Below are 16,752 nucleotides of genomic sequence, written 5' to 3' on the forward strand. Positions count from 1 at the left end.
GGCTGGACAATATATTAAAACCATTAAATAAACATATTATAGCATAGTGCTATTGTGAAGTCACAAAAAATGATCTGGTTACTCGATTAATCGTCAAAATAATCTTCCGATTACTCGATTACCAAAATATTCCAAGATAAATAAATAGATAAATAATAAATAATATCCAAGATAATAATAATAATATATATAAATTTAATAAAAAATATATATATATCAGTCTATTTATCATGGAATATTTCAGTAATTGAGTAATCGGACGATTATTTTGACGATTAATCGAGTAATCAGATCTTTTTTTGTGACTTCACAAGTTTCATGTTAGATGCAATGAATCGCAATTAATACATTTGACAGCACTGCTAAAATTTGTATTTATTTATGTGACGTGACACTGAAGACTGCTGAAAATTCGCAGGAATAAATTACATTTTACTATATATTCACATAGAAAACAGCTGATTTTGTTTGATCAAATAAATGCAGCCTTGGTGAGCATTAAAAATACCAAAAATCTTAATTCTTCAAAACTTTTGACCTCAAGTGTATGTACATTTGCACTGAAATTGATTAATCAGCCTGTCACAGATACTGATCAAATCATTAACGACAAATAATCAATTTCCATTGAATCTTTAATCGTGCTTCCCCCTCAAACCTTAATACCGCCACAGCAAATGTTTTCTCATAATGTCCTCAAATATAATGCAAAACAAAACAACATATTGGATAGGCCATTAAACTAGTAGGACTTCTGTGATTTTACGTCATCTTCAAATCAAGAAATCTCACAATCTCCCCAAACGGGTTGAATAAGCCGTGCCGCGCCGCTCCTACGGTGAATACATAAGCTTTAGGCATTAAAGATTCACAGTGAAGTATCACACAACCTGAACCAGTCATAAGCCAAATGCTCCGTTCCCACCGCATGAATATCTAATATAAGGACAGGATTGAAGGAGAGAGATTTTAAAGAAATGATCTGTATGCCATGCAGCACAGAACAGCATTTGTGTCCGTGTTTAGATCACAGTCAGCAGAAAAACATAATGCCGTTATTCACACAGTGCCTGGAGATGTTGAAAATGCATCTCGTCTGCTTTCTTATTCCAGTCAGAGTGTAAACACGCCACAAACGAGATCTGTTTAACGTCTCAGACTTAATGAGGAGCAAAGTGTTCGGTTTCTGAGATGCATGAGCATGTTATGGACTCAAAATCACCTGTCACATCCTCATTATTAAAGGGGTGGTTGATTATGATTTGACTTTTCTAACTTTAGTTAGTGTGTAATGTTGCTGTTTGAGCATAAACAACATCTGCAAAGTTACAACGCTCAAAGTTCAAAGCAAAGGGAGATATTTGCTTTTACAGAAATCGCTTCTTAAGGACTACAACAAACGGCTGGTAGAGACTACACCACATTCCTCCCGGGTTAGTGACATCACCAACCCTAAAATTTACATAAACCCCGCCCCCGGAACACGATTTATAGATTATCAAGACAGAATATGCTAATCAATGACTAGAAGATAACTACACATCAGCTTCATAAATTCATCAACTAACCGTTCAGAAATGTCCTGTTGCTTCTACATGCTGTCTCTTCTTCTAGAGTCTCTCCATCTTTGTCAGACTTCGGTTTGAACATAAAAGGCTAAAAGTTTTTGAAGTTTTCAGTGCATGTCTGTGTGAGGTATAATGACACAAGCTGTTGAAGCTCCGCCCCCTGTGCCGGGAGCAGCAGCTCATTTGCATTTAAAGGGACAGACACAAAACGGTGTGTTTTTGCTCACCCTCAAAAAGCAACAATTTTAACATGCTATATAAAAATATCTGTGGGGTATTTTGAGCTGAAACTTCACACACACACTCTGGGGACATCAGAGACTTATTTTACATCTTGTGAAAAGGGCATTATACCACCCCTTTAAAGCATTTCTCATCTGCATTCTCACATAATCCTGACAGAGCCAAATAGAAATTTCCCTTCAGAAGTTTAAAGGACAGTGAGTTTCATTCACACTCGCTGAGGTCAGGACGGCCGTCACGTAATCTCACTCCGTTCTCATTCACTCGACTCTCCGTGTCTTTACCCTTATGAGACAAAAACAATTTCCTGAAAAAGTCAAGAGGTTGATGTAATTCTCACACTCATGATTTCCCATCATCCTCTCTCGAAGGGCATCCCAGCTCACTCTTCATGTGTATTTGTGCTTTTCGTCCGTCTTTTACTAGTACTATTGCACACATTTAGGGCTCAGTGATCAGATTCCACTTTAATGGTGTAATTAAATTTTAATAATCCAAAAAGATGTATAATAAACTGAATTAATAAAACCTCAACAATTTAACAAGATTTAAAAATGTTAAACAACATTAGTGTCCTAAGTCGGGAATTCTGTGTTGTTCGTTTTTAATTTTGGATTCTGTGCTTTACGATTTAATTTATTCAAATTGTAATAATATTTAGAAATTATAGTCAGAAATTCTTTAGTCAGTTTTATGATTTAAAACAATTTTATTATACAAATGTTAGTAATCAAATGAATAAAATGCATAAAACTTTCATAAAAATGCATAAAAATGCCTGCCGCACACGTGGATTAAAAACTAAAAATAATGTTTTAATAAACTGTATTATTATTGTTGTTGTTATTATTACTTTGAGAAGTTAATTCTACTGTACAATAGTAATATACTTCTGTCATAATTTCTTCAAGTTGAACCTATTTTGCCGGCTTGCGTTTGTGTGTGTATCTGCCGATCATTTTCTGAACTTTTATTTTAGCCCTACATAGCATACACTCAGATCTTTCCCACCACCTAGAAACACCCTAGCAACCACCCAAAAACCTTTACAAGGACAACTCAGACTCTAAGACCCTTGTATCTTCCTTTTGATCTTCTCTTTCCCCTTTTTTATATCTTCTCCATCACTGTGCTTCTCAGTTTTTCCGTCCCTCCACTTTTAGTGTTATCTTTAAGGATTCACTTTGGTGTCACTACATAGCAACCACCTGAGCAACTCCCTGGAAACCACCCAAAACACCCTAGTATCATGGTTGTGACATTTGCATGAGCAAACACTTTTAACATATTTAAAATCTAGGTATTTTTAAGGTATTTTTACTTTTTGATCAACTTCATATTAGCAAAAAACTTTAAAGGCCCCGGAAACCACCCAGAATGCCCTAGCAAACAACTAGCAACTTTCTGGACACTGACTACAACACCCTAGCATTATCTTCAAAATTAACTGTGGTTGTCACTACATTTCCCCTTTTTTATATCTTCTCCATCACTGTGCTTCTCAGTTTTTCCGTCCCTCGGTCTCTCAACAGATGGAGTACCACGTGTTGATGTGCCCACGGTGAGGTGGGCATCAGGGAAGGGACCCGCCTGGCACACTGTACCACGAGTGAGCCGAGGTCAACAACTGATACGGGACCAGTGTTGGGGAAAGCTACTTTAAAAAGTAATGCATTACAATATTGCATTACTCCCCCTCTGGTGCTCTTCGGTCATTGGTGACCGAAAATATTTACATTTGTTTTTTTGTTTGTTTTTTGTTAAGGTTTTGGCACTTGCTATGTGAACACACACACACACACACACACACACACACACACACACACACACACACACACACACACACACACACACACACACACACACAAAAATCATGGACATGATTCAAACAGGTTAAATGGTCCTGAAATAAACAGTCACACTTGTTCTCCTTGCGGTCAGCAATGAAAATGAATGGGAGATGAATTCCATCTAGTGAAAACGTTTGGTACTGCGGCCAAATAAAATCTTACTAAAAGCGAATTTCTTGAGATATCAGGCTCAAATTTTTAACACAACTTGTTTAGATTTATGGCTTTGATTTTCTCACAGTTTTAGAGTAAAACATGTTTTTGAAAATATATATTTCATATAGAAATTGAAAAATAGTATTTTTGCAAATTTTTCATAACAAAGGTAAAATTCTGTAACTTTTTTTAGAAAGTTTTTTTAAAAATAAATCTTCCAAGTGTCATCTTTGAAAAGAGAGCAAACTTAAGCCTGTGCTCTAAAGCATTCAAGATTTACGGCAGTTTAAGTTGGAAATTAAATTTTCAGGTCTATGCACAAAAAGTGAATAAATGGATTATAAATACAGCGAAAATATAATTTAGTACCATAAAATCCCCTAGAAATTCAAAATATTAAATAAAAACCATTATCGAACTAAAATATAGACCCTTTCACACCAAAAATTAAATAATAAGGCTCAGGCTGAAGGAAATGTAAATTCACGCGTGTACAGTAGAGACGCAGCTCAAACAAACCTTTCGGCTGTGCTGCCATTTCTTGATAATGGAGGAAAAGGATGCAGGACAATAATAATAATAATAATAATAAAAAAAATTACTTAAAAAAAAGTATTTTGCTTATGGTTTAATTGAATCATTGAAGGTCAGCAGCAAGCACATTGGTCAATAAAGTGAGATTAAATGCATAAAATATTTGTTTTATTTGACACATTTAATAATTGGAGGTTTGCATAGTATTCTGATTTTGCATTTCACTGATTTTATTCATTTTGAGGAATCCTGAATCAGTTTTTTGTGCACTTATGATTTGTCTCAAGAGCTGTCAGTCAACAAATGGGGAAAAAAAGTAACTCAGATATTTTTTTTTGTAAATTTTAAAAGTAATGCGTTACTTTACTAGTTACTTGAAAAAGTAATCTGATTATGTAACCCAAGTTACTTGTAATGAGTTACCCCCAACACTGTCCGGGACACTATAGACGTGCAACTACTAAAACAACTAGATTCTGATGTCTGGAGCACAAAGCTGCAGGATGACGCACATCCTTTTGGGTTTGTTTCAAAAAGCCATTCTGAATTTAATTTCAATCATCAGAGCTAAAGCTCTCTGCAAGCGAATATTAATATCTGTGCTCTCGAGTTGGTTGTTTATGGTCCGTTATAAGTCCATTATTGTGAATTAAAGTAGCCGGCAGGAACTGTGGTAATCACGTTAGCAAGCTAAGATGAGTTTAGAAGTGTCACGCTGTCGTCCAGCTGGACTGTTTTTCTCCACACACTCATATTCCACATAATTGACTTTCTTCCTTCACAGATTTTCTTGCTTCCAAGCTTCATGAATATCCTGTTTTACCCTCACAGTTTCAACTGGTTTGGCTGGTCGATTCTGTAGATTTCACTATATATTCTGTTCTGATAATAAGAGCTACTGTGTCTGATGTGTTGGTTCACCTGAAAACCACCTGACAACATCTTAGAAACAACCCATAACACGGTTGTGACTTTATCATGGGCATTAACATTAACATTTTTTAAATCTAGTTATTTTCATAATTAACTTTTTTATGAAAATTTTCATAAAATTTACATAGCAACCACCTAGCAACCCTGGAGACTATCCACAACACCCTCATATCATGGTGGTGACATTTTTCACTATAATTCACTTTCTTTTTACACTGCATTGTAACCACCTAGCAATGCCCTGGAAACCACCCAGAACACCCTAGCAACAACCCAGCTACTCCCTGGAAACCACCTAGAACACCCTAGCAACAACCTAGCTACTCCCTGGAAACCACCAACAACACCCTAGCGTTCTCTTCAAAGAATAACTTTGGTGTCACTACATAGAAACTACCTAAGCAACCCCCTGGAAACCACCCGAAACACTGTAGCAACTCCCTGGAAACCAACCAAAACACCATAGCAACCCCCTGGAAACTATCCACAACAGCCTCATATCATGGTTGTCACATTTGCATGAGCAAACACCATTAACATTTTTATTATCTAGTTTTTTTTAAGATTCACTTTCTGTTCCACAGCATAGTAACCACCTAGCAAGGCCCTGGAAACCACCCAGAACACCTTAGCAACAACCTAGTTACTCCCTGGAAACCACCCACAACGCCCTAGTGTTATCTTTAAGGATTAACTTTGGTGTCACTACATAGCAACCACCTAAGCAACTCCATGGAAACCACCCAAAACACCCTAGCAACAACCTAGCTACTCCCTGGAAACCACCTAGAACCCCCTAGCAACAACCTAGCTACTCCCTGGAACCCGCCTACAACAACCTAGCGTTATCTTCAAAGATTAACTTTGGTGTCACTACAGTACATAGTAACCACCTAGCAAGGCCCTGGAAACCACCCAGAACACCTTAGCAACAACCTAGCCACTCCCTGGAAACCACCTACAACGCCCTAGTGTTATCTTTAAGGATTCACTTTGGTGTCACTACATAGCAACCACCTGAGGAACTCCCTGGAAACCACCCAAAACACAATTGCAACTCCCTGGAAACCTCCCAGAACACCCTAGTATCATGGTTGTGACATTTGCATGAGCAAACACTTTTAACATATTTAAAATCTAGGTATTTTTAAGGTATTTTTACTTTTTGATCAACTTCATATTAGCAAAAAACTTTAAAGGCCCCGGAAACCACCCAGAATGCCCTAGCAAACAACTAGCAACTTTCTGGACACTGACTACAACACCCTAGCATTATCTTCAAAATTAACTGTGGTTGTCACTACATTGAAACCACCTAGCAACTCCCTGGAAACCAACAAGATCACCATAGCAACTCCCTGAAAACCACCCAGAACACTCTAGCATTGTGTTTGAAACTTTTGCATGGGAAAACACCTTTAACATTTTTTTTTTAATCTAGTTATTTTTTTCCACTGCATAACAACCAACAAGCAAGGCCCTGGAAACCACACAGAAGACCCTAGCAACAACCTAGCTACTCCCTGGAAACCACCAACAACATTCTAGCGCTATCTTCAAAAATGAATTATAGTTGTAACTACATAGCAACCACCTAGCAGCTCTCTGGAAACCAACAAAATCACCCTAGCAACAACCTAGCTACTCCCTGGAAACCACCTACAACATTCTCGCTCTATCTTCAAAAATTAACTTTGGTTGTCACTGCATAGCAACCACCTAGAAGGTCCCTGGAAACAAACAAGATCACCCTAGCAATTCCTTGGAAAATACCCAGAACACGCCAGCATCATGGTCATGACATTTGCATGGGAAAACCCCATTAATATTTTTACAAATCACTTTTTGCTCTAGTGCATAACAACCAACTAGCAACACCCTAGCAACCACCTAGCATCTCCCTGGAAAACACCTACAACATTTTAGAGTTATCTTCAACAATTTACTTTGGTGTCACTACATACCAACCACCCACAACACCCTGGCTACCACCTAGCAACGCCCTAGAAACCACCCAGAACACCCTAGCAACCACTTAGCAACTCCCCAGAAACCACCTACAGCATTCTAGCGTTATCTTCAGAAATGTACTTTGGTTTCACTACATAGCAACCACCTAGAAACCCTGGCTACCACCTATTAACGACCTGGAAACCACCCTTGCATTGTGCTTTTGACAGTTACATAGGCAAATACCATTAAAATGATTAAAGTCAGGTTATTTTTGCCATTGTTTTGCCTCCACAACAGATGTAGAAATTGGACACTTCACTCATAATTCACACATCATTCTCACACGCGACAGTCCCCGCCGTCCGCTCACCACGACGACAGATGCCAATCCCATAATGCACCACCTTCACAGGAAGCTTCCCCCACTGTTTTTGTGATTTCTTCATTATGTTAACCAGCTGGTCGTCACTCACCTTCTCCTGATATTGCCTGCGCGAGGAGTCCAGCGACTGGATCAGCGCCGTGGCGTGGCCAACAAACATGGCGTAGCACGTAGCGCCCACGATCATGCTGAGGATGGTCAGCCACACGTCTGTCATGCCGACGGGCGGGTACATGCCATATCCGATACACAGCATGTGGCTCATGGCCTTGAAGAGAGCGTAGGAATACTGCTGACCCCACGTGTCGTTCTGAGAGGAGAGAGAGAGAGAGACCATCACAAACACTTTAAGTCCACTTTATAGATCTATACCATGTTTATGTAGTGATAAAGTTAATATTCATGATATACTCACATTGACTTTGATCTATCTATGTATCTATCTATCTACTGTCTATACCTATATATCTATCAATCTGTCTGTCTGTCTCTATCAATCGCTAGCAAAGCCTAGCAACTATCTTAGGACAAGCTAGCAATGTGCTAATTCATGTTAGAAACATGCTAGCAATGTCATGCTAAATCATGCTAACCAAATGTCAAAACGTGTTAATGTGTTAAATCATGCTAACAATGTGTTAAAACATGTTAGCAACATGCTGAAACATGCTAGCAACATGCTAATTAATGTTAGCACAGTGTTAAGACATGCTAAATCATGCTAACCAAATTTCTAAATGTGTTAATGTGTTAAATCATAGTAACAATGTGTTAAAACATGTTGGCAACATGCTGAAACATGCTAGCAACATGCTAATTAATGTTAGCAAAGTGCTAAGACATGCTAACAAAATTGGCAATACATGCTAGTAATGTGTTAAAACATGCTAATTCATGCTAGCACTTTGTGTTAATTAATGGTAGAAAATGCTAATTAATGTTAGAAATGTGTTAAAACATGCTAGCAGTGTGTTAATTCGTGTTAAAAACATGTTTGCAACATGTTAAATAATGCTAACCAAATGTTAAAACATGTTAGCAAAATGCTAAAACATGCTAGCAATTGGCTAATTCAGTGCTAGGAATGTGTTAAAACGTTAATTCATGCTAGCAATGTGTTAAAACGTTAATTCATGCTAGCAATGTGTTAAAACATGCTACAAATTTGCAAATACATGCTAACAATGTGTTAAAACATGTTAATTCATGCTAGCAATGTGCAAAACATGCTAATTCTTGTAGCATTGTGTTAATTAATGCTAGCAGCATGCTAATTAATGTTAACATTGTGTTAAAACATGCTAGCAATGTGCTAATTCAAGCAAGCAACATGTTGTAACATGCTAATTCATGATAGCAATGTGCTAAACCATGTTAGCAAAACACACTATCAATGTGTTAAATTATGTAAACAACATGCTAAAACATGTTAGCGATATGTTAATTCATTCTATCTGTCTGACATTCTATCTAAAGAAAGAATATACGTGTCTTTAGTAAATCCTGACGTCAAACGAGGGTTTGCGCTGCAGTGAGCTGTTGGTAAATCTGGCCTTTTGTGTGTATAAATAAAGATATACATCCAATATCATCCAAAGGCTGAAAAATATATTAAGGTATAAACTATATGCATTGAAACAGAAAGTTGAAACACTTCCAGTGACTTCATGAATATGAATCCAGATTGACTCCTGAGAGTTTGGGCTGGGAGAAAACAGAAAACACAGTGACATAAAATGAAAATATGTACGAACGAGGCCGGAAAAGAGAAATGCGAGAGAGCTGCAGAAAAGTGGGTCAGCTATTTAGAAAGATGTGAATTTCTGTGTGCTTCTAAAATAGTGAATAAATTGCCCTTGTCCTGTGGATGTGTGTGCGAGTCCGTGAGGAATCAATATTGGCTCCGTCTGATGTGACATGTCCAGATTGCTTTCAGACTCATTTCTATAGAGGCTCAATCCTGAGAGAGCGACAGCTTATTACAGCGCTCCAAAAAGAGGAAAAAGATCATACCGTTTCATAATGACAGCCCCGTCACTGGAATAGCTGGATCTGACAACGTAAAGAAGCTGCGGGCGTCAAAAGTGAATTTGAAAAGATACAATGTGGCAGTATTTTACTTTAACACATGTGCATTTAAAATACTAAGAAAAATCCTCACTTGTACCTCAATGTAAAGGGCAAAAGTGACGTCTGGAGGGGATTGTTTTTTAAGAACTTACAAGTTCGATAAATTTATTAAAATATGAGGGAAATATTTGAGAAATATTTCAAATATGGAAAAAACAAAACATTAACTTGGTTAATGTGTTTCTGACAATGTTTGTTTTTTGGCAAAAAAAGGCGAACTACAGCAATATATTTTTATTTGGTAACACTTTAGAATACTGTTCCTTCATTAAGGAATAACTACACAGGAACAAATGAGTAATGCATTAGTAACACTCTAGTAACTACTATTAACTAACAAGAAACTCTGATTAACGAATTAGTAAGTAATAGCGCTCAGTCGGATGTGGTAGTTCATTATTAGCTAATAAATAACTACTATTTTTCATACCTCACTGAAGACTATAAGAACTACTATATACAGGTTAATAAATATTTATAATGCACAATGTTTAATATAAGGTAATGGTAGCCCATTAGTAATGAATCAAGTGTTACTACATCATTCTAAAGGAACTACTAATAATTTGGATCAGTATCTAAAGTGAAAAACATGATAACAGCCTAATATTGACTGAAGTCATTGTAACCTTTGAAGGCTTTTGTAAGGTTTTGGATAGTAATGAATCAAGTGTTACTACATCTTTCTAAAGGCACTATTAATTATTTGGATCAGTATTCTAAAGTGAAGATCATGGGAACACACTAGTAATGACTAAAGTGTTACCAAATCCATTGGAAGGAATTGCTATTCAAAATCTTACAAAAATCTCAAAAGCTTACAATGACTTCAGTCAATATTAGGTAGTTATCATGTTTTTCACTTTAGATACTGATCCAAATAATTAGTAGTTCCTTTAGAATGATGTAGTAATACTTGAGTCATTACTAGTGGGTTACCATTCCCTTTTATTATAAATTATGCATTATTCATGTTAATTATGAACCTGTAGATAGTAGTTCTCTGGGAGGTATGAAAAAAACAGTAGTTATTGATTAGCTAATAACATTACATTCATCTGAGCGCTATTACTCACTAATTTGTTAATCAGAGTTTCTTGTTAGTTAATAGTAGTTACTAGAATGTTAATAATTCGTTACTCATTTGTTCCTGTGTAATTATTCATTAATGAAGGAACAGTATTCTAAAGTGTTACCTTTTATTTTACTATGCAAAAAATGCATAGAAAGACTAAACACTCTGTTATTAATATTTTGCTGGTTTCTCTCAAATTTGTGCATTTGTTTATAATTTCTTTGTATGACAGTCTGATCAAAATTTATGTAGCACAACACTTTCATTGCGTTATCTATTGGACTCTTAAAATGGTCACACTTCACGGTAACACATTTGTTAACATGAACCTACAATAAAAATACTTTTAAATCGTTTATTAATCTTTGTTAATTATAATTTCAACATTTACTATTACATCATTCAAATTACAAGTTGTATCAGTTAATGATAAGATAGATAAATACTGTGTAAAAACGTATTGCTTATTGTTAGTTAATGTGAGGTATTGCATTATAGGGGATATATGAACATTTTCATTTATTAATTGCTTTTTTGTATTGCCAGTGTTTGAACAGCTAGTAAAGAAACTTCCAAGGTAGGTTGAAAGCCTGTAGACTTTATGTGTAGGAAGTTTTTGTCGGGAAAATCATAAGGATGTGACGTTTTCGTGCTTATGTTCAATGACACATGATACGAATGCTTATACAATGTTCAGGATAAGAGACATTCTGTACTGTAATGTTAATGTGTCATGAAAAGAAACAGTCTCACATAGCTGGATCTATATAGTCTATAGTCTCAAATATACTTTATAATCAAACTATCATAACAGTGTAATTTTAATGAGCTCATCTGTCGACGGTGAATCTCACACATCTCTATGATCAGATGCTTTCTGAACTTCTGTTTTCTCATTTGTGTTCTGTTTATTGTGTTATTGAGAGGAAAGAGCCACACATATTCATCTAGCCGTCTCTCAGCAGCGTGAACGGTGTTGAGATGTTCGTTAACAGTAAATCACTGCAAAGATATTTACAACTTCCTTTTACTTCTACGCAAAGAATAGAGTTGATCAGGGTCTCAGTCTCTAATGCTGCAGTTCACTGAACGGCCACCGGTGTCGCTAATAACAAGCTTTCTCTATTCTACACAGAGCCTCTTTCACCAGTTAACAGTGTTTTTAACTGAAGAACTTTATAGATTATAAACATTACCTAATTCTCTCTCTTTATTCTCTCTCAATTCATAATTTTGTTTAATAATTGAAAACCAGAAGTGAGTAGGAATATCTTTCGCATTCAGTGTAAACATTACATCCTTATGCATCGCTTTCTGGCAGGACTTTTACGTGCTTTTCCCAAACCCCTGAAGTGACGTCGACGCCCGGGTTAGCGGTAGCATGAGCCGTCAGGCAAGTATTTAAAGATATTTAAATAAACTCCTGATGTACTTACAAACTTTCCAATGCCTCGTTTTATGAGTACAGAACCTATTTGTACGACTGTAGAAGTGTGGTGCCATTCTGGGCATTATTAGTGGAGTAATTTACCATATACAGCCTTGGATCCATTAGCGCCTGCACTAAACCATCCGGCTGATATCTCTAAATAAGCTCTAACATTAATAATGTTCAACCAAGGGGAAAAAGGCTTCTGGGGGGGGTGTTTGGCTCAAGGTCATGGTGCAAAGGACCCTAGGTTGATTTTACTCTGAACCATCCCTTTAAGCGCTTGTGGCAATGTAAAAGGCCAACGTCCTCTTTTTTCTCCGCCTTACGAGAGCAATGTTTTGCTGACCTTTGAAAATAATGCGGAAAGCAAAACACTGGATAATCAGTTTGTCTGCATCTGCAATGCATCCATTGCATATCGCACTGTTTTACTACCTTTTCCGGGTCAGAACGTCTACATCGGGTTGTTTCGGCAGTGTATAGTGTAAATGCAAATATCGGATACGGGTCACTTTTAAAAGAGCGGGTCGTCAAAAAAATCGTATATAGTCAGCAAATCGGAATTGGGCATCAAGACCTGCAGTGTAAATGCAGCTGACCACAAAAACACCAATTATCCCAATTAACACTACAGGCCTCGTCGATAAACTCCAGCGATACACGACGGATCCCGAGAGGACTTTTCTGCCGTCCTCACACTCATCGGGTTGTTCAGGGTCGAGGCTCGGGTCTCTGGCATTCAGCGAAGAAACTAAATCTCATGGGCGTCAGGAACAAGACTGTCCTCTCTCTCTGGACGCTGGAGACTCGCATGTCCTCTTGACTAAAAACAGAAGGGAATTAAAGCCCAGCTCACTGGAGAACTGTCAATACCAGACGGATATCGAATTAAGGCTGGAGAAAAACCACAATCTGTGACACTTCACCTCTCTAACTCCAGCCTTACGTAATAACACAGCTCACCGTGACATACTACTTCTGCTAGGAGCTGTCCACACAATATTATATCATTATATGAGTCATTTTACATCATGGAAACCTATATGTAGTATGATACAGTACATAATAATAAATGGTTATTCATATTTAAATTTAAAAATCATGTTGTAATGCCTATTTTGAGATAGTAAATCAAGAAAATTAAATACTTTTAATAACTTTTTTAGGTTTAAAAATGACTAAGACATGAATTGCAAGGTATTATATGAATGCACACATAGATAAATAAAAACAAAACATAAAAATACAGGTACAGTACAAAAATAATTGCAATATATAATTGTATCCTTGTCCTAATTTGAAATGGTTAAATTCAACTAGGACGCAGGAAAAAATACACATTTATTTTTGCTATCAAAAAAAAATACATATTTATAATAATAAAAATGTATTCATAATATAATATTTATAATTAAATATTAAATATACTGTATAACGTGTCTATATATATATATATATATATATATATATATATATATATATATATATATATATATATATATATATATATATATATTAGGGCTGTCAAACGATTAATCGCGATTAATCGCATCCAAAATAAAAGTTTGTTTTTACATAATATATGTGTGTGTATGGAGTATAATTATTTTCTATATATAAATACACACACATGCATATATATTTAAGAAAAATTTGTTATTTATATATAAAATATTTATATATAATATAAATTATATATAATATAAATATATATACACAGTATATACATGCAAATATTTCTTAAATATATACATGCATGTGTGTGTATTTATATATAGAAAATAATTATACACCGTACACACACACATATATTATGTAAAAACAAACTTTTATTTTGGATGCGATTAATCGCGATTAATCGTTTGACAGCCCTAATATATATATATATATATATATAAAAAAATTGTTTTGGTTATTTTTTTGCTAATTCGAAAAATGATCCGGGATCCGTCGTTCAAAAACCGTAAATGATCCGAATCCTCATTTACGTCATTTTATATATATGTATATATTAAGGTACTTCATCTCATTTTATTATTTTCTCTTTATATTTGGATCGTGATGGAAACAAACCAACAGATCAGATTAATAATAATAATAATAATAATAATAATAATGATAATAATAACAAAAATAATAATAACAAATAATAGTATTTTTATTAGTAGTAGTAGTATTTGTTATTATTATGTGAATATTGATACTAACATTGTAATTTAATGTTATTAATCACATTTTTATATTAATATTAATATTATATTATAATAATTACACAATAGCTTCATGTTATGAAACAGTTCAGAACAAAAGACTCAAAAAACAATTATACAACAATATGACCGTCACATGACATATACTGTCATACCGGCATACTCTAATCAATCTGCGAAAGAATAAAAGTAAATCATAACATGTCTATGCTTTGAAAGGGAAGTGATGACAGACGGAGTGTGTGTGCACACACTCACTCACCACCATCTTGTTCTTGGACACCCAGCAGTCGGCGGGGAAGTCTTGCAGCATCGGCACCAGGAACTGCAGACACCCGTCCCAGTGACACAGCAGGAGCATCATCCCAATCAGGTTCACGATTCGCACCATTGCACTGGCCAGGTCATAGGTCATATGAAAAATCTGAACAGGGCAGAGAAGGAGGACATGAGCTGTCTCACACACACACACACACACACACACCGCTCAATCTGAATGTCACTGACATTTAAACAGGGCAGAGCATCACGCATGACACTGAGAAACACCATTTAATAACTCAGACATGCATTCTTCATGAATTGAACTGTAAGGAATGATATGAATGCACAGGTAAGTACAAAAAAAACTAAAAATACAGATTCAAGAATCTAAATACTCAATGCAATCAGGAGAAAAATTATTGCGATATACAGATTTTATCCACACAGTCATAATTTAATATGGCTGCATTTTAAATCAACCAGTGGGAAGTACATTTACATTTTGCACTAAGGCAGACAAACACCACGGTAAAATCTTCATTCAGCTGATACAGAACTGGCTATAATACAGTACTGGCTATAATACAGTACTGGCCGGAAATATGATTACATTTATGTTTAATGTGTTAAAGATTTTCTGAGCTTATTGTGTAGTTGTGCTGGAGTCAGTTGTTTTATTGGTTAAACATGACAAAATGTGCCAACATCATTTTTTGTCCAGGCTGTCATACAAAGAAATTATGAACACATGCAAAAATAAGAGAGAACCAACTAAATATTAATAACTGAGTATGTTGTAGTCAATGTGAGCGGTTTGTTTTCTATGCATTTTTTTACAGAGTAAAATAAAACCTCTAGCTGTAATTTGCCTTTTTAGCCAATGTTGTCAAATAATGTTGTCAGATAAACACCTTTTACTTTAGTATTTTGTTTTGCTTTCATATTTAAAATATTTTAAATTTCTAATAATTTCTAATAATATTTTACAAATATTTTCCTCATATTTTGATGGTTTAAATGAACTTGTATGGTCATTAAAAACAAATATCTACTCCTGATGTCACTTTTGCCCATTACTAATATATATAAATAAATATACTGTATATATCATATTACAGATAATTTCAGATTTAATATACAAGTATCCAAGTCTCGAGTAATCAAGTCTACAATGACTGTTTTAGTGTGTGTGTGTGTGTGTGTGTGTGTATGTGTGAGAGAGAGAGAGAGAGAGAGAGAGAGAGAGAGAAAGGGAGAGAGAGAGAGAGAGAGAGAGAGAGAGAGAGAGAGAGAGAGAGAGAGAAGGGAGAGAGAGAGAGAGAGAGAGAGAGAGAGAGAGAGAGAGAGAGAGAGAGAGTGTGTGTGTGTGTGTGTGTGTGTGTGTGTGTGTGAGAGAGAGAGAGAGAGAGTGTGTGTGTGTGTGTGTGTGTGTGTGTGTGTGTGTGTGTGTGTGTGTGTGTGTGTGTGTGTGTGTGTTGTGTGTGTGTGTGTGTGTGTGTGTGTGTGTGTGTGTGTGTGTGTGAGTGAGTGTGTGAGTGAATTCAATAATTGAAAACAGGTCAGAACAAGTCTGGACTCCTTCCGTTCTGCTCTGAGTGACATAGACAGAGAGAGAGAGAGAGAGAGAGTGAGAGAGTGAGAGAGAGCGAGTGATTGTCTGATCCTGATGGTAAGAATCCTCTGGAGAAGCTGGACGTCCAGTTAAGTGTTAATGGCCTCCTCAATTGAAAGCTACTTAATGTGAGTGAAGTCACGGCACGCGCTGTTAAAACACAGCTTTTAAAAGCTTATGTGAGATGAGTGTGCTCATATGATGCCATTGTTATTGAGCAACGAGAAATCAGAACCAGTCATGAACACTCTCTCTCTCTCTCTCTCTCTCTCTCTCTCTCTCTCTCTCTCTCTCTCTCTCTCTCTCTCTCTCTCTCTCTCTCTCTCTCTCTCTCTCGTCCTTGACCACCAATTACTGAGATGGTGATTATAGTTTGTACGTTTCTCTTTAGTAACTACAGGGCCCTATTT

At 36.1% G+C, this 16,752-nt stretch overlaps 1 protein-coding gene across 1 annotated transcript in view; it reads right to left on the reverse strand.

The window, feature by feature from the left end:
• The window catches only part of hcn4 (hyperpolarization activated cyclic nucleotide-gated potassium channel 4), a 72,702-nt gene that overhangs the window by 38,769 nt on the left and 17,181 nt on the right, over nucleotides 1-16,752 (reverse strand). The window contains exons 2-3 of the mRNA XM_079873855.1: nucleotides 14,729-14,890; nucleotides 7,711-7,929 (exon numbers count right to left, since the gene is read on the reverse strand). Coding sequence (XP_079729981.1) covers nucleotides 7,711-7,929; nucleotides 14,729-14,890 — 381 coding nt within the window. The remainder of the gene's footprint in view (nucleotides 1-7,710; nucleotides 7,930-14,728; nucleotides 14,891-16,752) is intronic.

The sequence above is a fragment of the Squalius cephalus genome (assembly GCF_949319135.1).
Source record: "Squalius cephalus genome assembly, chromosome: 6".
NCBI classification, from domain to species: Eukaryota; Metazoa; Chordata; class Actinopteri; order Cypriniformes; family Leuciscidae; genus Squalius; species Squalius cephalus.